Source organism: Lygodium microphyllum, chromosome 29, assembly GCF_053477565.2.
Source record: "Lygodium microphyllum isolate KBCC chromosome 29, Lygodium_microphyllum_v1.1.10, whole genome shotgun sequence".
In the NCBI taxonomy this organism is placed as follows: Eukaryota; Viridiplantae; Streptophyta; class Polypodiopsida; order Schizaeales; family Lygodiaceae; genus Lygodium; species Lygodium microphyllum.
This window is the reverse complement of record NC_141163.1, coordinates 89,619,168-89,646,295: the sequence shown is the minus strand read 5'-3', so window position 1 is coordinate 89,646,295 and position 27,128 is coordinate 89,619,168. Positions and strand designations below refer to the sequence as shown.

Sequence of the window (27,128 nt, the reverse complement as noted above, 5' to 3'; positions counted from 1 at the left end):
CACCCATGTACACACTAAAGTAACAAAATGCCCAAAAAGGATAGGCATCCCCATCGACTTCTCGCACAAAGAATCCACTTTGTGTAGGAGCCCCGGTAACAAAACTTTACGGAATCCACCGTAAAACCTCACGGAATCCACCGTGGAATATGTCTCCTGGCATCATATCCCCGGGGTGGGATAGCAATTGTCCTCAATTGCTATTAGCTCAATGTGGAGCTAACAGGGTGGGGAAAGCATTTAAGTCTCTAGCGTGCATCCATTAGGCCTCTTCAATAGGATGGTTTTTAAACTTGACCAAATATCTAGAATATCTACGGCCAGTTCTAGTGGTCATGAAGTCAGTATCTATAATAGTTTCAAGCTCAAGAATTTCAGTCTCATCATCTAGCAAAGGAGGATTTTCATAGACAGGGTGTACTGGTAATTGGCCTCTGAAGGGTCGTAACAAACTAATATGAAAGGTATTGTGGATTTTTCAATGTTGTGGTAGTTCTATTTTAAATGCATTGTCATTGATTTTTTGTATGATCTTGAATGGTCCATAGAATCTAGGTGCTAATTTCACAACTTGATATTTATCTACACTTTATAATCTATGTTTTTCTATTCGTAACCAAACATAGTCATCAACTTTGAAATTCATGGCATGTCTTTTCTTATTTGCTTGCTTTGTATATGATTGCTGGGCTTTAGCAATCATGTCTTTAACTTCATCAAAAATAGTGACATGCATGCTAGCAATATCATCAGCAGTCTGAATTTTATTTGATAATGATGCAACAAGTGTAGGTAATCTATATCCATAAATAACTTCAAATGGTGCTTTCTTTGTAGATGTGTGTGGTGTATTATTATATGCAAACTAAAGTAAATGTAAATATGTATCCCATGTATGTGGTTTTGAAATAGTGTAAGCACATAAAATATCTAAAATAGTATTGTTAGTAGCTTATGTTTGACCATTAGTTTCAAGATAAAATACAGATAAAAAATCAATCTTTGTTCCTAAGTTAACAAACAAAGTAATCCAAAAATTATTATAAAATCTAGAATCACGATCAAAAATAATAACTTTTTGTAAACCATGATTAGTAAACACAGTTTTCAAAAACAATTGAGCTGCTTGAGATGCAGTTAGAGTTTTCTTGCATGGAATGAAATATATTGGTTTGCTAAACATATCTACAACAGTCCAAATCATATCATGGTTAGCTTTAGTGTTAGGTAAACCAGTGATAAAATCCATAGAAATATGTTCCCATAGTCGTGATGGAATAGATAATTGCATTAGTAAACCATATTGTTTACCATAGTGTCTCTTAACTCGTTGACAAACTAAACATTCAGAAACAAAGTTAGATACATTAGTGTCCATATGTGGCCAATAAAAATCTTCAGTCAATGTACGTAAAGTAGATATAATACCTCTATAACCTTAATATGGAGGACAATGAATCTCATTCAAAACAAAAGATCTAAATGGAACTGTAACACATAATCTCTTTTCATAAAACATGAATCCATTATTGTAAGACAGTGAATCAATAGGAATCCAATTATTTGCAACTAATTTATTCCAATCAGCTTGAAAAGTAAGATCTTGATGATGAGTATCTTTCATAGGGATAAGGAAATCAAATGATATCACAGAAATATTATGAATTGTTGATCTTCTACTTAAAGCGTCGGCTACAACATTCTCTTTTCTTGGTTGATATTATATAAGGGGATGAAAACTTTGAATGAAAGGTACCCATTTAATATGTCAGTTAGATATTTGTGATTGACTAAGGAGATGTCTAATGCTTTGTTTGTCAGTTTTAATCATAAATTCAGAATCCATTAAGTAATGTTTCCATTGACGTAAGGCTTGTACTACAGCTAGCAATTATTTATCATATGTAGAATATTTAAGTTCAAATTATTTCAGTTTACAGCTAGAATAAGCTATGGGATGATTATCTTGCATGAGGACTACTCATATTCCAGATCCACTAGCATCAGTAACTACTAAAAGAATTGTCTATTGAAATCAGGTAGTTGTAATACAGGAGCATGGGTTAATGCATGTTTCAATAAATCAAAAGATTTTTGTTGATTGTCAGTCCAGTTATAAACAATACCTTTCTTTAAAATTTTAGTCAAAGGTAATGCAAGTAATGAAAAAAATCGCACAAACTTTTTGTAAAAACTAGAAGACCTAGAAAAGAACGTAACTCATGCACATTTTTGGGTATGGGCCAATTTAAAATTGCTTCTATCTTGTTAAGGTCAACCTTAATACCTTCTGATAAAACAATATGACCTAGATATTCAATTTCTGTTTAATTTTGAATTTCTTTTCGTTCAATTTGGTTATGCCTATATGGTGCTTTATATGGTGGTTGTGTTCCAAGAATTAAATCTATTTTGTGATCTTCAAGACGTGAAGGTGATAGTCCATGTGGTAAATCATCAGCAAAACAATCTTTAAATTGAGCAAGAAATTATTTATGCCTAGGATGCATTTGTTTTTCTTTAGCTTAAAGTTCATTTACCTATATTAAATAAGATTTGTTACTTTTACATAATATACATTTAGCTTGAGTATAACTAAGCAGTGGAGAATTATTGAAGGCATGCATACCATGCAATGTAATTTATTTTCTTTGAAAATAAATTTTAATTGAATGCGTAGAATAATCTATGTCGGGATTATACTGATGACGCCTAGGCATACCTAAGATAATATCACTAAACTGTAAAGGTACAACTATAAAATTTCTTCGTTCAGTATATTCACCAATTTTAATTTTTAAGTTATGCACCTCTTGTGTTCCATTATATCTTGTGCCTAAGAATGCAGCTTTAATGCGATAATGTATAGAAACAGTTTGTAATTTTAATTATTTCACTAACTTTGCAGAAATAAAGTCATATGTGCTACAATCATCATGTGAAATAATCTTTTCTTTTCCATCCACTAACTTTGCAGAAATAAAGTCATGTGTGCTACCATCATCATGTAAAATAATCTTTTCTTTTACATGCACAAAACATTTCATTGTCAACAAAGAATGTGGAGTTGACATACTTGGCAAAGTATCTAAAGTAGTACCAATATCGTCATCATCTTCCAACACAATATTAGTGAGTTTGAAAATCTCCCAATTTCCATTTTTTTAATACTAAAAAGGTGACACCCGAATAACATACCCATAAGTTTCTTAAAACCATATGATGTGACCTATCATTGAAAAGCACTTGAAAAATGAAATTTATTGAGCTATAGAGCGCTTGATTTGGAGTTATAGTGTTCAAGTTATGACAAATCCAAAGATTTGACCACATGTCCCAAACTTATGGGAAATTTTCATATTCCCCAATATGGTGTTTTCCGTAAAGTCAGGCATTTCCTCATGTTCTTCTTCTTTCATTGCGCCAAGATAATTGATATGGACAGGTGGCTTTCTCGATTGACAATTGGTTGCTAGATGTCCAGGTTGATGGCATTTGTAACAAACTATGGGTTTGGCTTTAGATACATATTTGGTAATGGCGGAAAATTTAGGAATATTGAGATTTGGCTGTGAGGATAGCTTAGGGTTTGGATTGGTATTTGATGGCAAAGCAGGTGGTCATATCCAAGACTTACGGAATGAAGATGGAAGAAAACGACTTTGATTGAATCTTCAAAAATTTGAATTGAATTGTTTGGAACCATAGTTACCATTAGTTGAAAATTGTTGTGGTCGCTTGTCTCTTCCGCGAATCTTGTCTTCAGTGTCATGAGCCAAGGAAATTGCATCTTCAAGGGTTGTTGGCTTGAACATATTGACTTCATCATAGTAATGTTCAAGTAGGCCGGACATAAACTTGCGTTTGTGAGTCGCTTTAGGTACATCTTCGAGCATGCGTAGTTGCAGTAGGGCATTTCAAAAACGTTCAGTGTATTGGGAAATAGATTCGCGATCTCTTTGCTGTAGACGATCCCATTGCTTTATGACTTTTTCATGGAATTAAGGAGGAAGAAAATTCTGCAAAAACCTCTTTTGGAAACTCTCCGAAGTAGTGGAACAATCAATGCTCTTACAAACCATAGTCCACCATAGAGATGCTCGATCGACTAAATGATTAGTGACACATTTAATTTTGTCTTTCTCAGCATATGTCTCTTCATTGAAGTAATCATCAAACTAACTGATAAATGCAAGTACAGTCTTACAATCTCGAGATCCATTGAAAGTACGAAATTTAAAGTTTCTTTTACTTGTCTTTGTTACTTTGCGGATGGATTGGGCTTCAAGCGTCGCATCGATGGTACGTCGTATAAGATCTTCGGGTTGCGGTTCATCTTTGTCGGTGGTAGATCGTTGTAGATTGGCCAATTGAACTTGCAAAGCTTGTCGAGCTCTTCGTTTTTCATCGAGCTGCATCATAATCAAATCCAATTTTTGTTCCATCATTGGTTTGGGTAAATCACCTTCAGCCATAAAATCGTCCATATTTTATTCTGTCATCCTGTAAAATCCAAAAGACCTCACACTCTCGAAATCTGATTAGCGGGATGAGTGTAGCTCAAAATTTTGTTTGGCTTTTATAGTCTTCCTCTTTTGCAATTGCGGTATTCGTTGTCTTCATAGAAGTTGCGTATAATCTTCGTATGACCTGCATATGACTTTCTGCGTTTGCTGAAACTGGTTCAACAAGTCTACAAATAGGAACAGGGTCTTCCAGAGAGCAATAAATGGTTTCTGTGCTTCTGTGTGTGAACAGCCTTTATGGGAATGGTTGAAGTAAGTCTATAGTGACTTCTGTGACTTGCAAAACTTGGAGAAGTAAGGGAGATTTGAGTGATTAAGCTTCTTTAAAGCTTAATTGACTTAAGCTTTAGAAAAAAAGACTTATCTGTGTCAATTTCGATTTTAGGAGGGGGGGGGCCGTCTTTCGCCGCCGACTTAGACGTGAAGATGCCGCGTCACTGATTCAAAAATTTAGGGCTTTAAGCTTTCTTATTAAGCTTAATAATAAGCTTTTTAATCTTTGAATTAAAGCTTTTAAGCTTTTAAGCTATGGAGTCTTATCTGTGGTCCTCCGCCTCCACAGGCTGGTCCTTCGCGATCAGAGAGTGAAGGGGGTTCTTAATAGCAAGGAACACAGCAATATCGATTGTTCGCGACGAAACTGACTGTAGAGCTCGTTCGTTCTAGGAGCTCTGCCTTCACGCAAGATGATAAGCGATTGGAAGCTCTCGATCTCAGTTTCGCTCTGATACCACTGGTGCACAGATCGGATGCCATAAGCGCACGTAGTGAGCGTTAGAAGGTCCCCAAGAATAAAAGAACTCTACTTTTTGCACACAAATCAATGTAGGAAACTTGCACGACATGAACAAGAGACCAATTGGGCGCAATCTCCCCCCATGCCTTGTGTGAGCGCTCCACAAAGCACGTATTTCAGATATTAATCGTCTTCAAGCTCAAATAATAGCCCAAATTACAAAATAGCACGCTTTAGCTTTTGAGTTTGCTTTTGTGCCAAATAGAGAATTAAAGCTAATGGGCGCCCAAACGGTCAAGCATACCCAAATACAATATCCAAATACAAATATCTAAATCGTGCGTCCATGCGCATGCAAAAATAATAAATAAATATCAAGCGTCTGCCTTGATAAATAAACGTGACAAAATATAAGCGCCACGCGTAAGGTATGCACACATCAACTGAAGTATTCACAATCGTTAATAAAATAATACAATTAAACCGACAAAAGTGAACACCTAACAATCTTCAGCTATATAAATAAATTGGTTAGAAATCAATGCTAACCTTAATTTATCAAGAGTGCGCACTCTAAACTCATAAACGTTTATTAATTTAAATATGCATTTTGCGGAATCACCCGCTATGAAATCACCCATATATACACTAAATTAACAAAACACCCGAAAAGGATAGGCGTCCCCATCGACTTCTCGCACAAAGAATCCACTTTGTCTAAGAGCCCCGGTAATAAAAGTTTACGGAATCTACCGTAAAACCTCACGAAATCCACCGTGGAATAGGCCTCTTGGCATCAACTCCACCCAATTTGTATGTGCTTAATAAAAGGGAATCAGAGGGACATTCAGTCTTTGGAGAACTCTCTTGTCAACATTTCTTCTACTTCTTTCTTTTCAATATCTCTAAATTCCGCTTTCATGCCACTGCAAATGGAAAAATATTCAATTCTGAAGGTATCAAAGTTTATTCTTCTGAGTATCGTCATGGTGCCATCATCCTAATAGTACCAACTTCGAAGGCTCTCAAAGGTATATGTTGTAAAGAACACTCTATCTACCAACTTCCAGTGGATTTTCAACTGAATAAACAGAAGATTATCCATGTACCAAGCATTCCATGTATCTTGTTGTTGTGCATCCATAAACAAGTCCCAACTCTTTTCCTTCTTATTCTTGTTCACCTCCACTAACCATGAATCTTGAAGCTTCTCTGCAATCTTCTAATTGATTATATTTGAAAATTCTTCAATGAAGGTAAAATATTTTCCTTACTAATTATTTTTGTTCTACTCATCAATTTTGTGGAAGACAATTGGCTATATTGATACAACTTTTTCTAGCTTCAGAAGATAGTGAAATCACATAGAGCTTGTATCAAGATAGCGATGTGTCTTCACCATTGAGAAATAGCCTTCTTATAGAAAGTAGCTTTGGCAATGAAGATCTCCAATTCTTCAACACGGTAGTAGAGGAACACCAAGAAAATGGGAAAGCTATTGCATGAAAATCTATCATATCACACCAAGCATGTTATTCATACTTCAATCAATAATACATCAAGTTAAGAGAAAGATTACTAGCACCAAGTGCGTCTAGAAGGTAAATATTTACACAACTGAAGAATTTCATAGAAGGGTTACAAAAATTCAAAGTTAAATTATTTAATCAAAGTACTCAAATGTTAACTGTTGTAAATCATGACCAAAATGTAGGACAAGCGAGAGTGCATTACTTCAAACATGAGCCACTTAGCCGCTTCTCCATCCAGTAGTTGAGCTGCTGCGAGACCTTTGCGGCGGCTTGAAATTTTCATCAATTTGAGGTACCCATCCACCTCACGGATCCATCTATTTAAGCTGACAGAGTCTCTTTCTCCTCTGTACTTGTTCGGAGGTTGTGGTTTAAATTTTCCCATTTCGTCTGAAGACGAATCATCCCGATCCCTTCTGTCTTTCTTTCTGCGTCTTCTATGTGGTTCCACTTCATTATCTGTTTCAGCCTGAATTTTTCCCATAGCTTTGGGTAACATTGTAGCCAAAAGATCTTGCATCATACCCCGCATGGCCTCAATAGAGTTGGGCTCCCTACGAAGCGCCACCCTTTCCTTCACTGCTGCATCCAAATCATCCTCATGTTCCGTCGGGTAATCATCCCCGACCTCCATTTGAGGTTTACTGGCCCCAATTCCAAGAGCTACCGAGATTTCATCTCGTTCCTCTCTAGCCGCACTTTTGCTTTTGTTGCGTCCACCCATTTTTTATGACACAAATAGCTTTCACTATGATCACTCCCACGCCCGTTGAAGGACCTGCCTTCGCGTGAGAAGAGGCTCTGATACCTGCATGTCCACCATTAAATTTTGGGAAATATCTTCCACTGCTGCCTGCACATAGATATTGTTGATGCGAGGAATACAAACAGGCATGGTAGGAGAGGTATTAGCCTCAACAGCACCCACTCTCGGTTTTTGATCCCAATTCTTAGTGTCTTCTTCAATTTCTGTAATGTGAACTGTGGATGGGGGCAACGGGGTATTAGGTTGAACATAAGCTGCTCTAGAGCCACTTGTTGATGCCGTTGCCCCTTTGGGACAATCTCGAGCGAAGTGAGGCCCTCCACATAAATTACATGCTAGGGGGCCCCCTCTTCCTCTATATCCAGTAGAATAACCCCCCCGTGATGAGAAATTGCTTCGACCGAAAGCTCCACCTGTAGATCTAAAAGATGTAGACGTACTGGCAGGGCTGGAGTCGGTCCTTGTGCCTTCAGTATATTCAATTCGAAGGGGTTGTTGACTTGACCACGCCGTTTCTGTATTAGCATTAGGTTGATTGAACCCTTGCGTTGTTCTGGGAGCCCATGATGTACCACCTGAAGACTGATTGCGCATGGACCCAACTTGCCTACCTTCAAAATCCCATAGCCTTTCAGCCATATTCATGGCATCTGCAACGGTAGCCGGCTCCTGTTTTTCTATTTCTTGACGAGCCCATCTTTGCAGACCATATAAAAAACCATGTAGTTTTGTCGTCGGGTCCATGTCGTGTAGCTGAAGCATAAGAGATCGGTATTTTTGAATGTATTCCCTCATTTTTCCATTGTATTGCCTGAGAAACCGCCATTCGTCTCTGACTTTGAAGGGTTCATTCTTGGGAACAAAATAGTCGATCATTGCTTTCTGTAGATCTTCCCAAGAAAGCTTGCCTCCGTGCTGTTCTTCTTCAAACATGAGCCACTTAGCCGCTTCTCCATCCAGTAGTTGAGCTGCTGCGAGACCTTTGCGGCGGCTTGAAATTTTCATCAATTTGAGGTACCCATCCACCTCACGGATCCATCTATTTAAGCTGACAGAGTCTCTTTCTCCTCTATACTTGTTCGGAGGTTGTGGTTTAAATTTTCCCATTTCGTCTGAAGACGAATCATCCCGATCCCTTCTGTCTTTCTTTCTGCGTCTTCTATGTGGTTCCACTTCATTATCTGTTTCAGCCTGAATTTTTCCCATAGCTTTGGGTAACATTGTAGCCAAAAGATCTTGCATCATACCCCGCATGGCCTCAATAGAGTTGGGCTCCCTACGAAGCGCCACCCTTTCCTTCACTGCTGCATCCAAATCATCCTCATGTTCCGTCGGGTAATCATCCCCGACCTCCATTTGAGGTTTACTGGCCCCAATTCCAAGAGCTACCGAGATTTCATCTCGTTCCTCTCTAGCCGCACTTTTGCTTTTGTTGCGTCCACCCATTTTTGATGACACAAATAGCTTTCACTATGATCACTCCCACGCCCGTTGAAGGACCTGCCTTCGCGTGAGGAGAGGCTCTGATACCTGCATGTGCTCTCTAACTTGATCAGCAAATCTACTTTCAGCAACTGTGATAGCTTGTAACTCAACTCTTCTACTGAGAGCATCTGGCATTTTGTTAGAAGATCCAGGCTTGTGTAAAATTTCTATATCAAACTCTGCTAGGAAATCCTGCCACCTGGCTTGTTTGGGAGAAAGCTTGGGTTGGGTTTGGAAATATTTGAGAGAGATATTGACTGTATAGACCTTAGTGGGTTTGTCTTGAACATAGTGTCTCCACTTCCTTAAGCAATATACCACTGCGAACATCTCTTGTTCATGTGTTGCCCACCTCCTTTCTGTAGCATCCAATTTCTTAGATTCATAACAAACTGGGTGTCCATCTTGCATAAGGACACCCCCAATGGCGTATGCTGAGGCATCAGTATGGACTTCGAATGTGCGGGCGAAATCTGCCATCTTGAGTACTGGTGCTTGTATCATCATCTGCTTGAGTTGGTCAAAAGCCTGTTGTTGCTTATCTGTCCACTGAAAAGTAGTTGTGGGGGATGTCAAATCTGTTAATGGTGCTGTAATCTTGCTGTAGTCTTGAATAAACCGGCGACAGAACACTGTAAACCCCAAAAATTCTCTGAGTTGCGGAAGCTTAGTAGGGGGTTGCCAGTTGGTAACCGCCTGCACCTTGTTAGGATCAATTGCAATACCATCCGGCTTAATCAGAAAGCCCAGAAAATCTATCTGCTCAACTGCAAACTGGCACTTCTCCGGCTTAACATAGAGTTGATGTTGACGGAGCCGCGAGAAGATTTTGTGCAAGTGCTCCAAATGCTCCTCCAGAGTTTTGCTGTAAATTAAAACATCATCAATGTAGATGATTACAAAGTCATCTAGGAAATCAATAAAAACTTTATCCATTAGTTCACAAAAGGTTGCTGGAGCATTGGTAAGTCCCTCCGGCATCACCAGCCATTCATAACTGCCATAACGGCTTCGGAAAGCTGTCTTTTCTTCGTCGCCTTCTGCTATGCGAATCTGATGGTATCCCGACCTCAAGTCGAGACGCATGAAGAACTTAGCACCTTGAAGCCGATCCAATAAATCATCAACGACAGGCACGGGATATCTATTTCTGACCGTGAATTTGTTGAGGGCGCGGTAATCGGTACATAGTCTGAGTGAGCCATCCTTTTTCTTAACAAATAGTACCGGAGCTCCATAGGGGGATCTACTTGGCCGCATGTGCCCAGAGGCTTCCATTTGACCAATCTGCTTCTTGAGCTCCACCAATTCCGTGCCTGTCATCCTGTAAATCGGCCCAGCTGGGGGTTGAGCCCCTGGCAAAAGATTAATCTTATGATCGACACTTCTGCGAGGAGGCAGCCCATCAGGCAAATGATCAGGCATGACATCTTGAAACTGATTGAGGAGCTGTTGCACCTTGTCATTCCCTATGGTCCAGATAATCTGCTGAATGACTGGCTCTTCCTCAATTAGGCGTGTAATGCAAAGACGTAAGTGTCCCCCATGTTTCAATTCTTTTTCGAGCTGCTTAGCTGTAATTTCTGACATCGGTGAGACTTGATTCTGATCCTGTTGTTCGTGATGGTGATCCTCTGTCTGCCCTGTGAAGCTTGGAGTGGAACTGGGTTGGGGTAAAGAAGTCGATTCCTGATGTTGTTGAGGAACTTCGGGCTCTGTAGGTGCATCTTGCCGTTGGAGCGAAAAAGACTTATGAGGGTGGTGCACTGCTGTGTGACAACTTGTTACTGAAGGTTGCTTTGCTGGTGTATGCCTTGAAGCTGACTCTTTGGGACTCCATTTCTGTGTGTGACTAGTATGAAGAGTAGAAGTTGAGGGACTCACCGGCTTATTGTCGAGATGAGTAGTCACCGGAATTGGCGATGCTGAGGTCGCAAACTCCTGCAACCTTGTACGAAAATATGGAACCCACACCATAGTGGCTGGGGTTTGAAGATAAATCTTATTCCTTTGCATCCCTAAAATTTGCACGACGTGCTGATCTACCCAATCCATTCCTAAAATGCCCTCAAACCCATCCATGGGAACAACAATGAAGTTTAACTTTGCGCGCCACTGCCCTATTTGCACTCGAACATCCTTTACCATTTCACAAGCTTTGTATTTACCCTGCACGAATGACACTTCAAGGCCTGCTGCCTTCGAGAGCCTGACGCCAAGGCGTGCTGCTACCTGCGGTGAAAGAAAATTGTGTGTGGCACCTGTGTCCACCATTAAATTTTGGGAAATATCTTCCACTGCTGCCTGCACATAGATATTGTTGATGCGAGGAATACAAACAGGCATGGTAGGAGAGGTATTAGCCTCAACAGCACCCACTCTCGGTTTTTGATCCCAATTCTTAGTGTCTTCTTCAATTTCTGTAATGTGAACTGTGGATGGGGGCAACGGGGTATTAGGTTGAACATAAGCTGCTCTAGAGCCACTTGTTGATGCCGTTGCCCCTTTGGGACAATCTCGAGCGAAGTGAGGCCCTCCACATAAATTACATGCTAGGGGGCCCCCTCTTCCTCTATATCCAGTAGAATAACCCCCCCGTGATGAGAAATTGCTTCGACCGAAAGCTCCACCTGTAGATCTAAAAGATGTAGACGTACTGGCAGGGCTGGAGTCGGTCCTTGTGCCTTCAGTATATTCAATTCGAAGGGGTTGTTGACTTGACCACGCCGTTTCTGTACTAGCATTAGGTTGATTGAACCCTTGCGTTGTTCTGGGAGCCCATGATGTACCACCTGAAGACTGATTGCGCATGGACCCAACTTGCCTACCTTCAAAATCCCATAGCCTTTCAGCCATATTCATGGCATCTGCAACGGTAGCCGGCTCCTGTTTTTCTATTTCTTGACAAGCCCATCTTTGCAGACCATATAAAAAACCATGTAGTTTTGTCGTCGGGTCCATGTCGTGTAGCTGAAGCATAAGAGATCGGTATTTTTGAATGTATTCCCTCATTTTTCCATTGTATTGCCTGAGAAACCGCCATTCGTCTCTGACTTTGAAGGGTTCATTCTTGGGAACAAAATAGTCGATCATTGCTTTCTGTAGATCTTCCCAAGAAAGCTTGCCTCCGTGCTGTTCTTCTTCAAACATGAGCCGCTTAGCCGCTTCTCCATCCAGTAGTTGAGCTGCTGCGAGACCTTTGCGGCGGCTTGAAATTTTCATCAATTTGAGGTACCCATCCACCTCACGGATCCATCTATTTAAGCTGACAGAGTCTCTTTCTCCTCTGTACTTGTTCGGAGGTTGTGGTTTAAATTTTCCCATTTCGTCTGAAGACGAATCATCCCGATCCCTTCTGTCTTTCTTTCTGCGTCTTCTATGTGGTTCCACTTCATTATCTGTTTCAGCCTGAATTTTTCCCATAGCTTTGGGTAACATTGTAGCCAAAAGATCTTGCATCATACCCCGCATGGCCTCAATAGAGTTGGGCTCCCTACGAAGCGCCACCCTTTCCTTCACTGCTGCATCCAAATCATCCTCATGTTCCGTCGGGTAATCATCCCCGACCTCCATTTGAGGTTTACTGGCCCCAATTCCAAGAGCTACCGAGATTTCATCTCGTTCCTCTCTAGCCGCACTTTTGCTTTTGTTGCGTCCACCCATTTTTTATGACACAAATAGCTTTCACTATGATCACTCCCACGCCCGTTGAAGGACCTGCCTTCGCGTGAGGAGAGCCAGCCTCATGAGAAATCACAGATATGAGGGTAGTGCTCCTCTCCCTCACCCACATGATGGCGTCGTGGTATGCACGTTGATAGCGTCCACCCTCTATCTGTGATTTCTCGTCCCTCTAGCCTTTTTGGCTTCTTGTAATTATTCTCGTGCCTCAGTTGCACTTCATAATATACAAATCGAGTTACCTCATTTCCGTGTCGTGTTACCTTGCCCGTTACGTGTTACCTGCGGTTTTCCGTGACGCGTTCCGTGTCGCGTTCCGTGTTACCTCCAAAAACGCTTCCGCATTGCTGTGGGGCTACCGATTAGAGGGTGATCCCTCATGAGGCTGGCTCCATAGGGTGGGTGTTGCCTACCCAAAGACGGCACCGAGAGGTCGTCGTCACACTTGGTATCAGAGCAAACTCCTCGGCTGGTGCGTAATGAACCCCCGGGTGAGTGAGCCTGGGCAAAGTAGGATGGGTAAAAAGAAGAAAGGTGCAGAAAAAGTGAAAAATGAGCACAAAAGTGTGGATAGGCCTGAAAAAGAGGCCGAAAAACTGCAAAATAAGCAGTTTTATGCTGAAAAACACAAAATTTTGACTCACTGGTTCAAAAATGAGCCCAAAAAACGGCAAAATCAGAATTTTTATGTGAAAAAAGTGGACAAAACTGGTTTTCAGGCCGAAAAACGGCGATTTGAGCAAAAAGAAGCCGAAAAAACTGGTTTTCAGGCCGAAAAACGGCGATTTGAGCAGAAAGAAGCCGAAAAAACTGGTTTTGAGGCCCAAAAACACCAAATTGAAAATTTTTATGAATCAATCGTCGACAGTGAGTCATCTATGCAGAAGCAGCATGAAGAACTCGTAGCGGCACGGGCGAGTATAAACAAAACCGTGGCCCAGAAGCCTCCAGTTTACATACAAGGGGCCAGTATGCCCAGTTACATGGTAGATGGAGTGCTTATCGAAGACTATTATGAATGGCAAGCGACCTCTGGGTCGGATTCAGAGACAGAAGATCAGCCTGAAGAACTCGTAGTGGAACGGACGAGTATAAAGGAAACCGTGGTCCATCAACCTCCAGTATGCTTACCAGTGGCCTTTGGGCCTAGTTATTTATTTCATGACGTCTTGATAGAAGAATGTGCTGAAGAAAAGACGACCTCAAAGTCGCATCTATTATCAGATGGATTGATACTGGAACAATGCAATGTCGTCGATGAGGCAATTTTAGCCCATCCCCAACCATTTTTCTCTCCCTATGGCATGCAGTCGATTTCGTACTCGCATGTTCCATTTAGATTTGAAGACTCCTTGAGCCGGGAGCATAAACGAACGGCCAGACCACAAAATGAAGACTCCTTGAGCCGGGAGGATAAACGAACGGCCAGATCACAGAATGAAGACTCCTTGAGCCGGGAGAATAAACGAACGGCCAGAAGACAAGAAGAAGAAGAAGAAGAAGAAGACGAAGAAGAAGAAGAAGAAGAAGCAGATCAGGAATATAGTCGTCAGCAAGGGAGAGCGGTCTGTATATCCTCACAACAGACCGACATGGACCAGTTTATGCCGCGATGGGGTGAAGCCCGCCAAGGAAAAAGGGGCCATACGGAGCCGGATGCGAGTTCGCGGATTGGTGACCCTCCCTTTGGTAGCATCGGGCTGCTGGAGGCCATCGTCAGGTTCGAAGAGGTGAAGGCAGAAACCGAGCTCCCAAGTTCAGATGATGAAATCCTACTGTGGAAGGAGACCGACATGGACCAGTTTATGCCGCGATGGGGTGAAGCCCTCAAGGGAAAAAGGGACCAGACGGAGCCGGATGCGAGTTCGCGGATTGGTGACCCTCCCGTTGGTATTGTCGGGCTGCTGGAGGTCATGTTCGGGTTTGAAGAGTATCCGTTATATGAGATTGAGAACACATTCCTTGACTCCTTGACCCAGGAGGATAAAGAACGGGCCATAGAAGAGATTGAGGACACATTTCTTCACTCCTTGACCCAGGAGGATAAAGATACGGTCCTTCACCATGAGCTACAATTAAACGACTCCTTTGGCCGGGAGAATAAAGAAACGGCGACATCTTCTTGTGAAGACTCCTTTAGCCGGGAGAATAAAGAAACGGCCATCCTGGATGATGAAGACTCCTTTAGCCGGGAGGATAAACGAACGGCCACAGGTTATATAGAAGACTCCTTTAGCCGGGAGGATAAACGAACGGCAACAGTTTATGTGGAAGACTCCTTTAGCCGGGAGGATAAACGAACGGCCACAGGTTATGTGGAAGACTCCTTATACCGGGAGGATAAACGAACGGTAACAGTTTGTGTTGAAGACTCCTTGCGCCGGGAGGATAAAGAAATGGCTATGCAGATTGATGATATTTTCGAATGCTCCTTGCGCCAGGAGGGTAAACGAATGGCCACATGTCAAAATGAAGACTCCTTGTGCCGGGAGGATAAAGAAATGGCTATGCATATTGATTATCTTTTCGAAGGCTCCTTCTGCCAGGAGGGTAAACGAATGGCTATGCTTATTGAAGATCTGTTCATAGCCCATTCCAATTTAATGTTGAAGTAGGTTATTATTTTGCAATTAGGTTGTTAGAGTTGAGCTTAGTCCCATGCAATTTTAAATAATCCTTGAGAAAAACTAGATCAAATATGTTTAGAGAAACGCATGCATAAAGAAGAAGGCTGATCACAAGTACGTAATGTGGGTTGGATGCCCAAGGGGGTGGAAACCCTAAATTTTGTGTATTAAGGTTGAGGAATAATGAAACGGGTTCTTGTGTATGTAAAATTTATGGATTCCTTGTCTTTTTCTTTCACCTTATCCATTTGAGCATCTTGTTAAGAGTGAGGGAGAGTGAGAGTAAGCGCAAGTGAAAGGCTTAAATAAGCTTCTCTCCCATCTTGCCTTCTTCTCTTATTTCCCTTCTTTCATACCTTGGAGGGTGATAGATAGTATAAAGGTTGAGAAATAATGAAACGGATTCTTGTGTATGTAAAATTTATGAATTCCTTGTCTTTTTCTTTTACCTTATCCATTTGAGCATCTTGTTAAGAGTGAGGGAGAGTGAGAGTAAGCGCAAGTGAAAGGCTTGAATAAGCTTCTCTCCCATCTTGCCTTCTTCTCTTGTTTCCCTTCTTTCATACATTGGAGGATGATAGATAGAGCATGAGGTTGAGGTTGGCGTACTTCCTTTTGTCTATGCTTCCTCTCCATGATGGTGCATTTGTGGATTGGATTTATTGGTATGGAGTAGCAAAAGTGGATCAAAGAGCACCACTAAGATTATGGAACCACTTGCAATCCCATCAAGCGATGATGACTATAACATGATGCATAAGTAGATGAGCTCTTTGCAACTCAAATCTAGTTGAAGAAAAACAAAACTTTATCATGAAGAATATTGTAAACTCATGAAAGAGTGAATGTCCAAAGATGTACATAATCAAAGTAGCAAAACCTCACATGTCATCGGAATTAAGACTTGCTTGATCATCCGCCTCCTTATCAATGTGACATGCTTGTATAATCATGTCCTTGCTTTTTACTAAGAAGCAAGTGCTAAACATATGATGTAATCAAATCCTCACCCACATCAATGGATGCACATAGTCTTCCACTACTCGTGCATGTCTTTAGAGGATATACCACACCCAAACTCAAGGCATATACCGCCCTAATAATAGTAAAGCTCAACAAAGCAAATCAAGAACATGTGGATCCTCTCAAAGCTACCACTAGCTATTAACTTGATGGTGGTTTCTTAGAAACCTTTGATGCCATGAGTACCTCTAGTCTTTGGATTGCTCAATGAAATAGTCTCCAAAAGGAGAAAATTATAGAGGAAAGAAATTTTAAAAAAGAAAATAACTTGAAGAAAATGAAGAGAGAGAGAGAGAAAGAGAGAGAGAAGAAGAAGAAGAATAAGAAGAAGAAGGCAAAAAGAGAGGAAGAAAAAAAAAGAGACGAGAGAAAAAAAAGGAAAGAGACAGAGAAGAAAAATAGGGGGAGAGAGAGAGAAGAACGAGATCAGAGAAAATAAACCAAAATAAAAGGGAAAGAAAAAAAAATTAGACATCAAATTAGAGGGAGAGGAAGAGAGAAAAAAAGTAAAAACAAAGAGAAAATATGAGAAAGATAGTGAAGCAAAGTTGTGCTACTACTTCCTTTGCCACTATCACAAAGCGGCCTCGCGTTTCGTGTAAGGTTATTCAAGAAAACCACAATATCAATCCAAAAAAATTAGACATCAAATTAGAGGGAGAGGAAGATAGAAAAAAAATAAAAACAAAGAGAAAATATGAGAAAGATAGTGAAGCAAAGTTGTGCTACTACTTCCTTTGCCACTATCACAAAGCGGCCTCGTGTTTCGTGTGAGGTTATTCAAGAAAACCACAATATCAATGCAATGAAAACTACTGCAAATGTGAGGTAAAAATAAACACTTCCAAATTTTTTAAAAAAATCTTACATGTTGAGAAACATGGATAAATAATTGATTTATGCAAAAAACTAATTGTAATAAGTTGCCCTTATTTCTTTGCTATTATGCTACATGAATTACAATCTAATGAACTATTTTAGATGCATTCACCTACCAATTTGTAAAAGTGCTTTTGCAACCAAACGAGAACAATAAATAATTTGCTTGTAACCAATTTGTCGTAGCATTCTTTCAAAAAGTTTGCCCTTCTTTCTTTACTATGCTACGTGAATTACTCGCAACCAAATGAGAACATCAACGAATTATTTGTATCAAAATGACAACCCAATTCGAGACCTTAACCAATTTACAATTCTCAAATGGCGATACAAAAAGCTCATGTAAAAAGCTACCATGACACCAATGAGAAGAAAGCAAAAATAGCATGAGCAAAGACCAATCGCGATAGGGTGCAATTCTCAAAAAGCGGCACAAACAGCTCATGTAAAAAGCCACGATGACACCGATGAGAAGACAACCAAAATAATGAGTAAAAACCACTTACAAAAGGGAGCAATTTAATGTATTGTATTTTAGTCGTTGAGCTTTAACTTTGGAGGCATTGTAACCTCGATTTTTTCCTTAAATATAAAAGGCATCTCTTTGTGAATATTGTCTTTGATGCATGTGCTATGTTGGCAGTGTGAACAAACTCACTTGTCACTATATACCTAGGGTCTTCCTCAAGATTTTTTCCTTACATATAAAAGGCATCTCTTTGTGAATATTGTCTTTGATGCATTAAGCTTTCGAAAATCGCATTGTAATCATAAAAAACCACTTGCAACTGGGCTTTCAACATTGTGAGAACTTATTGAATTTTTTTGGTGTTTTTCTTTTGTTCATTAAGCTTTTTAACTACTAATTTCCATCTTCAGGCTATTCATAATTTTCACAACATTATATTGAAAAGCTCATGTAAAGAAACTACCATGAATTATGAGAAGAAAGCAAAGTATAGCAAGAGAGGTTTCTACCATGACCCTAATAAATAAGCATAGGGCTCATTATTTACCTCCAAGATTTTTTCTTTCTGACTTACAAGCTGACTACATCCTTCTACATGCAATGCACCACGGGGATGGCATGGCTTAGATTACCTAGGCTTTTTCGTCATTTAAGATCTCCTTCTACAGAACCTTCAATGTGAAGCATCTAACTGCACACACCAACATGGCATGGCTTAGATTAAGAAGTTTTCTCCTCCTTCGACACCTTCAACCACAAAATATCTGACCAGAGAGTGCATGTAACACAATTGACTATCAAGTTCACTTCAGTATGCAACAGAGTAGTACAATCCTGAAAGTAGTATGCAACAGAGTCGTACAATCCTGAACGTAGATAAATTGCTTTCGTGTCTTTGGCTTCAATTCTTATAAACAGGCTTTCCATGACACACCACACTAACATTGAAAATTTTTAGCCTTAGAATGTTGACGTATGTTCACTTTATTATGAAGCAGGTGGTATAATTCTGCATGCAGTGCATGAAGAAGGTAACATATAGGTTTTACAAATTTAACACATCACTACACATCAGAAGATCAATACGTGATGATAAATCAGAATACAACTGTCAGCATGTAATGACGAATCAATATAGACGATGGTTACGACGGAGAGCAGTACGATTCTGAAAAGAAAAGAAAGAACCAAACCAAACTTTCATTGTATTCATGAAGTGAACTCTATAAGTATCCACCAATTCTGACTATAAAAACAGGATACCTGCCACTATTGACAAACTAGGGAGTACACAAGGACTCAGCAAAATTCTGAGAATAGAACTGCATGCTTACAATGGAACAGAGCATACCTGCCACTTTTGATAGGTCCACCTGAAAAGGAAGAACAGAAAAATCCACCTTTTGAAGCTGCCAAGCTGATGCTGAAGCTAATGCTGATAGATAAATACCTCCCAGTCACATTTTCCCATGCTGATAGATAAATAGGCCCCGGTGACATTTTTCCATGCTCATCAGCATACAACGTATATTGTTGGCATTGTCAGAGGACAAGCCTGGCCTTTCAAACTTTCAGCTCAAATACTGTATTCAAAAGCACAAAGTACTTGCATTTTGAAACCTCACCTTAACAATTTCCGTTAACATCACTAGCAATACCCTTCATGCCAAAAGCAAAAAGCACCATTACATTGACTATAGAAACTGCAGAAACTTCTCGAAGCTGATTCCAGTTAGATTGTTGGCAACTTCAGTAATTACAACTTCTTGCCTGAAACCTTACAAATGTTAACAGTTTGAGTAACAGTCTTACTTCCTCAACATCACTACACCATCAGCAGGTTCCTGGCCTGAGCATGTTTCATGAAGTGAGACTGCAGCAATTTGTTTCTCCAGCCTGGCACACCAAGAGAAGATGAATTACTGCTAACCACATCCAGGACTCTGTCCTGACCTGAGCATATTTCAAAAAGTGAGACTGTGGCAATCTGTTTCTCCAACCTGTCACACCACTTGACTTTGCAGCATCACTCGATACTAAACCAAGAGGAATACTGCTAACCACGTCCAGAAGCACTAGTTAGAAAACTAAATGTTATCCACGCCCAGAAATCTTCGTAAACAATTCATCTGTCCAGCGTGGCACACTACCATCACCAGTCAAGGACTTGATTGGTAATGCTACTTCCTTAACACAACTGCATTAGCAGGTGACCTGAGCATGTTCCATGAAGTGAGACTGCAGCAATTTGTTTCTCTACCCAGCCTGGCACACTGTGCAGCTTATCAACCAATAACAAAGATGAAGTAAACACGCCCAGAAATCTTTGTGAACAATTCATCTGTCTAGAAAACTAAACAATGTTAACCACGCCAAGAAATTTTCGTCAACAATTCATCTGTCCAGCCTGGCACACTACCATCGCCTGTCGAGGACTTGATTGGTAATGCTACTTCCTTAACACAACTGCATTTAGCAGGTGACCTGAGCATGCTTCATGAAGTGAGACTGCAGCAATTTGTTTCTCCATCCAGCCTGGCACACTGTGCAGCTTATCAACCAATAACAAAGATGAAGAAAACATGCCCAGAAATTTTTGTGAACAATTCATCTGTCCAGCCTGACACACTTCCATCATGCTCCTTCCTCAACACCACTGCATCAGCAGGTGACTTGTGCATATTTCATGAAGTGAGACTGCAGCAATTTGTTTCTCCATCCAGCCTGGCATACCGTGCAGCATATCACCCAATAACAAAGATGAAGTATCACTGACCATGTGCAGAAGCGATTGATAGCAAACTAAACAAAGAAGGAATGATGTTAACCACGCCAGAAATTTAATCAGGCCCACCACAAATTGGTCCTTGTGGCCTGCGCATGATATTCACAACGTGAGACTTCAGCAAAATCATCTGTTCGACCTAGCATACCACCATCATCTTGCTAGTTGACCGTAGCAGACAAGCTCAATGACCAAGAGAAAAGGGAATATTGCTAACCCACATCCAGACCAACATACCACTTCATTCTGCAGCATACCACAGGATAATAAACCAAGAAGAGGGAAAATGCTGCTAGCCACAATCCAGATAAAATTGATAACCACCCAACAGAAGAAAGGAGAGAAAACTCTGTTAACCACATCGAAAAACAGGTTACAACAACCTGAGACTGTAGCAACTTATTATCTGTCCAGCCTGGCATGCTACCACTGCCTGCTAAGTTGATTGCAGCACATACACTTCATAACAAACCAGGAGAAGAGGGAACACCACTAACCTGCCCAGAAACTCGACCAGGCAAAAAATATACAAATCATATGATTCATACTTCAGCATAAACTTGGGACTGGCTCCTTCACGTGATAATCCTAGAATGACTAATGCCCTATTATCGTATTAACTCGTAGTTTAGCACCATTAATTTTTAACACCCACTCCATAAGCAAGTCATCACTTCAAACTTGCTAAGGAAATGTACTTCTCCATGCACTGCCAACTCAATTGCTCGAGACTGGTGCAAGTTGGGAAAATTTACTAGTCACAACAGCCCTCTGACAAGCAGGATAAGCCATCCATACACCTGCTTTAGTATTTACAAGCTGTACAACATCAGGAAACTGTTTCAGGATGCATTGAAGCCTAGTAAAGCCAAGACCTTCTTTATCCAGGTCTTCACCACTTGCATTTAGAAAGCCCTGACGGATCTTAGTTATGTCATAGCCATCTTTCTCTACAGTCATCAGCTGACTCAACCAGCCTTTCAAATCCCTGACAACCTGACCCTGTCTTACATCTTTGTCATTTTCCTTATCTTCTTCTAGCTGATCAGTACAGAGAGATTGTCTTGAACTGACTGCACTTGTCCTACATCCATCACTACGTGTAAGACGAAGTACAAAGCCCCCATGATTCACAACTTCCACATGGGTTACATCTGAAATGTCATTTACAAGTTCCTGAAGATTTGCATACCCCAATTGTTGAGGATCCAAATGAACCCCTGTTGCTCTTTCAAAATCTTTGGAAAGCATAGATAGGTAATAGTCATTATCCCCTTTGATTATCTTAGGAATCAGAATTTTTAACTTGTCCAAAATGAGATCTTTGTCAGACAGACTCTGGACAGAATTATGACTTGGTGGCCCAGTCATCTGAGATCCACTTGACACCCATCCCTCTGCTGGCTGAGTTGAGGACCCCACATCACTTCTCCCATGCTTACTTTGTGCCACTTCTGGTAAAGCTTTAGTATTGATAGATAATGGTGACCAACGTGAACCATTTCTTCTCAACCAGTTTTTCCGCTGTATAGCCTGCTGTATAAGCTGCATGATTTGACCTATGGCAACATTTTTAATGCACCCAGAGCCTAAATTTTTCAGAATTGAAGCTGCATCATACCTGGTCCAATATAAAAATAAGTGTTAATGAAAACTCACAAATAAACTTCATAATGTAACCCATAGGAGTGCATTGCACTCCTGAAAAATTAGTGAATAGTCATCACACGAGGGGTTGCGGAGTATAAATACTGCTTACCGGCTTCGGGACTGCAGAAATTTTTGCCGTTTCTCGCTATTGAGCAAAATAAATTGAAATTCTTTCCAGACTTCCACTGGGAATTCATGCTGCATATTGCCAGGATCTACACAACCCCATGGCCCTTTATTATCAGGAGGAAAATACATAACCACACCTCGGTTGCTAAACTGTGTCTTAATTACATGCTGCAGCTCCACTGCTGTGCTTAAAGTCTGCCCTATATCAAACCTTTCATGTTGAGGATCCCAATATTGGATACACTCTAGTAAATTAGATTCAGTTGGAGCAAGCATATCACGTTCAAGAGTCTTCATAGCTTTATAAACCTTATCTAAACACACATCGGACGCAGGAACTTCCATTTTCATTGCACGTGCAGGGCCTGCTGGAGCAGGATTGTTAGTTCCAGATGAACCCACAGGCCTAAATTCACTCGAGGAATTCTGCTGCCTGGCTTCATTAAGGTTTGAAGTTTGTGGCAAAAAATATGGAGGTCCCACAGGGTTAGTGCCAGCAGTGGCAGAAAAACCATTTGGAGCTGGCGGAAGACCAGGTCGAGCAGTATTAGGAGGAATACTAGGTCGAACTGGCCCCACAGGGTTTGTGCCAGCAGTGGCAGAAAAACCATTTGGAGCTGGCGGACAACCAGGTCGAGCAGTATTAGGAGGAATACTAGGTCGAACTGGTCCCACAGGGTTTGTGCCAGCAGTGGTAGAAAAGCCATTTGTAGCTGGCGGAAGACTAGGTCGAGCAGTATTACGAGGAATACTAGGTCGAACTGTATTAAAAGGAACACTAGGTCGAGGTGCAGATGGGGGGAAATTAGTACTAGGTCGAGGTGCAGATGGGGGGAAATTAGTATGTGGTTGTAAGTTTTGCCGTGGGTGTCCATAACGTGATGCCTGTCTGGCATCCACTGGTAACAGGGAAGTATACACACCAGTGGGAACTGGAGCACCCAAAGGTCCATCCATCATGTTCCCCGAGGAAGCATTTGGAGCTGGCGGACAACCAGGTCGAGCAGTATTAGGAGGAATACTAGGTCGAACTGGTCCCACAGGGTTTGTGCCAGCAGTGGTAGAAAAGCCATTTGTAGCTGGCGGAAGACTAGGTCGAGCAGTATTACGAGGAATACTAGGTCGAACTGTATTAAAAGGAACACTAGGTCGAGGTGCAGATGGGGGGAAATTAGTACTAGGTCGAGGTGCAGATGGGGGGAAATTAGTATGTGGTTGTAAGTTTTGCCGTGGGTGTCCATAACGTGATGCCTGTCTGGCATCCACTGGTAACAGGGAAGTATACACACCAGTGGGAACTGGAGCACCCAAAGGTCCATCCATCATGTTCCCCGAGGAAGCAGTTCTCCCATCTCCAGCATACTTCTCTTCTGGTAGTTGTTTTTGAGATAGGGAAGGACACACACTAGCAGGAACTTGGGCACCTAAAGGTCCAGCCACACTGCCCCTTTTATCTTCCCCTTGGATGTTCAAAGTTTCAAAGTTCAAAGCCTTGGAGGATCTACTCTCAGACATCCCAGAGGAAGCAGTTCTCCCATCTCCACCATACTTCCCTTCTGAGAGTGCTTTTTGTGGTGATGCAAAGCCATTAGAAATAGGACTTTGATTGTGTATATGTGACTTTGTATGTGAGCTTGACTTATATTGAAACTTGTCAAATGAGCCAGAGGACGACCCTGTCATGCCAGCATTATGCATTTGAGACCCCTCTTGTGCTACTTCATTATGTGGAGATAGTTCAGGCTCTGCCAAATGTCCTTTTGCCAGATCTTTCCAATTCCAAAGCTTGAGAGCTGCGCCAAGAAGAGCAGGCTTGACAAATTGTGCTGGACAAGCAAGTAGTATGCTGTACTTTTTCAACCTGAGCCGATGCAAAGCATTTGCAAAGTCGCCATCTCCTGATATGAGAAGTATGTGGGCAGGTGGAGAATTATCCAAAGCCCAGAGCAACATACCCACTAATATAGCCTTGTCAGCAGCATCCTTGTTTCCTGTAAAAAGAATCGAACAGCAAGAGTTAGTGTTTGAAGTTCCACAAATGGCAGACAGGCAATCACAAGTTTCTCTTTAGGGTTGACTCTTGAGCTTCTGGTCAGAAGTACTACAATCCCAGGCAGGTGGAAAGGCAAGAGTTAAAAAGGAAAATGCCATAGCATCACAATCCAAAGTAGTCATCATCTAGTTAAGCTCAAGTCTGCTGCATACATATGCCAGGGTAGAGATGCAAGTACAACTCATTACAACTGCCACACATTTACATGGTAGGGACTTACATGGAATCAAGCACAGGGCTCCACTTCTTTTCAAAGGAAGAAGAAGCTTCCAATACCAGGGAATAAGCAATAAAAACAAAGACTAGCATAAAGACAGTAAGTACATAATGCAAAACTCATTCTTTCAAACCACTCCAAGTGATGATAAGAAATGTTCTTCAAAACTTGATATCTAGCCCTTAATTGGCAGACGGAACATGTAGCAAAATCAAAAGAGCTAACTTAAATAACAAGAACTGCAACTTACAAGAGTCCAGCCATATGCTTGTTTGCCACATTAGACCATAGGACCAAGAGACATCCTTCAGCAATTGAAAACCCGCATTCAAAAGAAAATACTATCATTCAGCCCAGCAAAACATGATATCTAAAATACAACGCAACCTTTCAAAGTTCTCACAAATCAAGCAAGTGACAAATACAAGCATAAAGACAGCACATTCAGCCCAAAAAAAATGTGATGTTATCTTAGATTCAATGCAGCATTCAAAGCATCAACATTAACTCCTTCAGCGGCCATTGTTACCAAGGTAATGACTGATGATAGAGCACAGAAATAATCATGTGATGCAAACACGATTACTGGCTGATATGATGACACCTTCTTGATACTGGTTTTGATCATGTGTATTTGAGCCATGTATGTGACACCAATTACTACTATCATAGAAAACATTCACGGAAAGAAACAAGTGTATAACCAACCTCGAGGAACATGATTCAAGGTAATGCCAGTGTCTGAAAGAGCCTTCTGCGTGATATGCGACAGGATCCGAGTGTCACCAAAGACCTGAATTTCGATGGGGCCTAGCAGATTGGCATGGTGCAGGGCAGCACTCAGGTTCTGCGCAATAAAGTGAGGATCAACATCCTTCGGCACACCACAGTTCTCAATGTCCCACCATATTGAGATCTTAGACTTGTCTTGGTTCCCTTCGCTCATATCTTCTGGCAGCAGAACACCATTATGATCACAATATGAAACAAGAAAACCCAATGAAAACCGAATAAGCTAACAGATGTACATCGTAGCATCACTTCCTGGCAGAAAAAGAAAGTAATGGGAAGCTGAAACAATCAAAAGGTAGGGCGCGTCTTGACACACAGCATAAAAAAAGCCACTAGAAATCCCCAAAAACTAACAGAATGGCATCATCTTCATGGCACCACAGGAAGAAGGGGGAAGGGGGCCACACACGAGATTCTGAAAGAACCTACGGGTAAAGCGTGTCTCAGCACAAAGAATAAGAAATACCACGGGAACCCTCCTTCTGCAGGGCCAAAACAGACAACATGTCATGTGGAAAAATATTACAGGTAAAGCGTCTCTTGACACAGAAAATACGAAAATCCACTAGAAGCCGTCAAAAGCTAACAGAATAGCATCATCCTTCTGCAGGAAAAAGAAAAACATCAGATCAAAGGTGTTGAAAGAATCAACTGATAAAGGGTTTCTTGGCACAGAGAATAAGCAGAATCCACTGCAAAAGCCCAATAGAATTAGTAGAAATGGCAGAAATCAACAGATCGTCGCATCACCTTCCTGGCGGAGAAACAACATGAAACCCTGAGAGACGCTACAGAATAGAAAGCCTACCTTCCGGAGGAGGATCCTTTGAGGTACTGTATGACTGCCGGTAAAAAAATCACACAGGAGAGCCCGGATCAATTGATTAAGGCGTTTAGAACCGTATGGCCATAGCTGATAACGCAAGGCTAGCCCAGCCGTAGAGGGAGAGCGATGGGGGACGGGCAGAAAGAGACGCAGGCACGATGCACACAGGTATACGTTGGAGAGGGGGGTGAACGTTGGGAGAATTAATTTGACGAGGTTATTTACGGGAATCTAAAGCGGTCTTTTGAAAGGCACTAAAGAGTGCGTACTTTTATTTTGTTTTAAACATCAAGGGCATTTTCCACACACACACACAAACTCTCTCTCTCTCTTCCTTTTTCAACTCGTTTTAGATGCTATAGGTTTGAAAAGCCTCCACCTTCTACCCCCTTTTCCAAACCTTCTTCCAAGTTCCCTTCCCCTCTCTTCTTTCTCACATGTACTATCTCATTTTTTTTTCATTAATAAATTTTTAAATATAAATTTTTTGTTTAATTAAAATAAAGAAAGAGTGAGAGAGAAAGAAAACTTAAGCCCTATACGTGAAAGAGAGAGGGGAGAGAAGAGGAATTTAATTAAAAAGGGGAGGGGGGAGAGAAAGATAGAGATTATAAGTGAAAGAGAAGAGAGGGGGTTTTAATTTTTAAAAATGAGGTGAGGAGAGAAAGAGGGGAGGCTTTAATGAAAAAAGGGAGAGAAAATGGTACTACTATATTATTTTAGCCATAGGTGTATAGCTAAAGAGTACTCTTTCGGAAAGCCTCGAACCTCCAGAAGGCTTCCCGAACCTACCCCCTTTTCCAAACCTCCCTCCTTTCCCCTCCCTTCTTTCTCACATGTAATATCTAATTTTCTCTTCGCCCTTCCTTTTTTCATTAATAAACATTTAAATATAAACTTTTTGTTTAATTAAAATAAAGAAAAAGAGAGAGAAAAAGAGAAAATCTAGGCC

At 41.1% G+C, this 27,128-nt stretch overlaps 2 protein-coding genes across 11 annotated transcripts; both read right to left on the bottom strand.

Annotated features, from left to right (window-relative positions):
* Positions 1-9,036: 9,036 nt before the first annotated feature.
* On the bottom strand, positions 9,037-12,708 carry LOC148010895 (uncharacterized). Its single transcript, XM_087671585.1, has one exon. It carries the CDS (start codon positions 12,706-12,708, stop codon positions 9,037-9,039), a length of 3,672 nt encoding a protein of 1,223 aa, XP_087527711.1.
* Positions 12,709-18,457: 5,749 nt separating this feature from the next.
* LOC148010894 (uncharacterized) lies at positions 18,458-26,422 on the bottom strand. Of its 10 annotated transcripts, none has more exons than XR_015689613.1 (5): positions 25,780-26,422; positions 25,267-25,509; positions 22,269-24,279; positions 19,537-22,130; positions 18,458-19,307 (listed from the first exon to the last, which is right to left on the bottom strand). XR_015689613.1 is itself a non-coding variant. In XM_087672273.1 (5 exons), the coding sequence occupies exons 1-5, from the start codon at positions 25,859-25,861 to the stop codon at positions 21,227-21,229; spliced, it is 3,207 nt and encodes a 1,068-aa protein (XP_087528399.1). In that variant the 5' UTR covers positions 25,862-26,422; the 3' UTR covers positions 19,438-21,226. The 10 variants fall into 10 exon arrangements, 9 of the variants coding, with proteins under 9 accessions (XP_087528399.1, XP_087528398.1, XP_087528401.1 ...); XM_087672273.1 differs by lacking the exon at positions 18,458-19,307 and having other exon boundaries at positions 19,438-22,130; positions 22,269-23,076; positions 23,110-24,279; XM_087672272.1 differs by lacking the exon at positions 18,458-19,307 and having other exon boundaries at positions 19,438-22,130; positions 22,269-23,442; positions 23,476-24,279.
* Between the last annotated feature and the right edge of the window lie 706 nt (positions 26,423-27,128).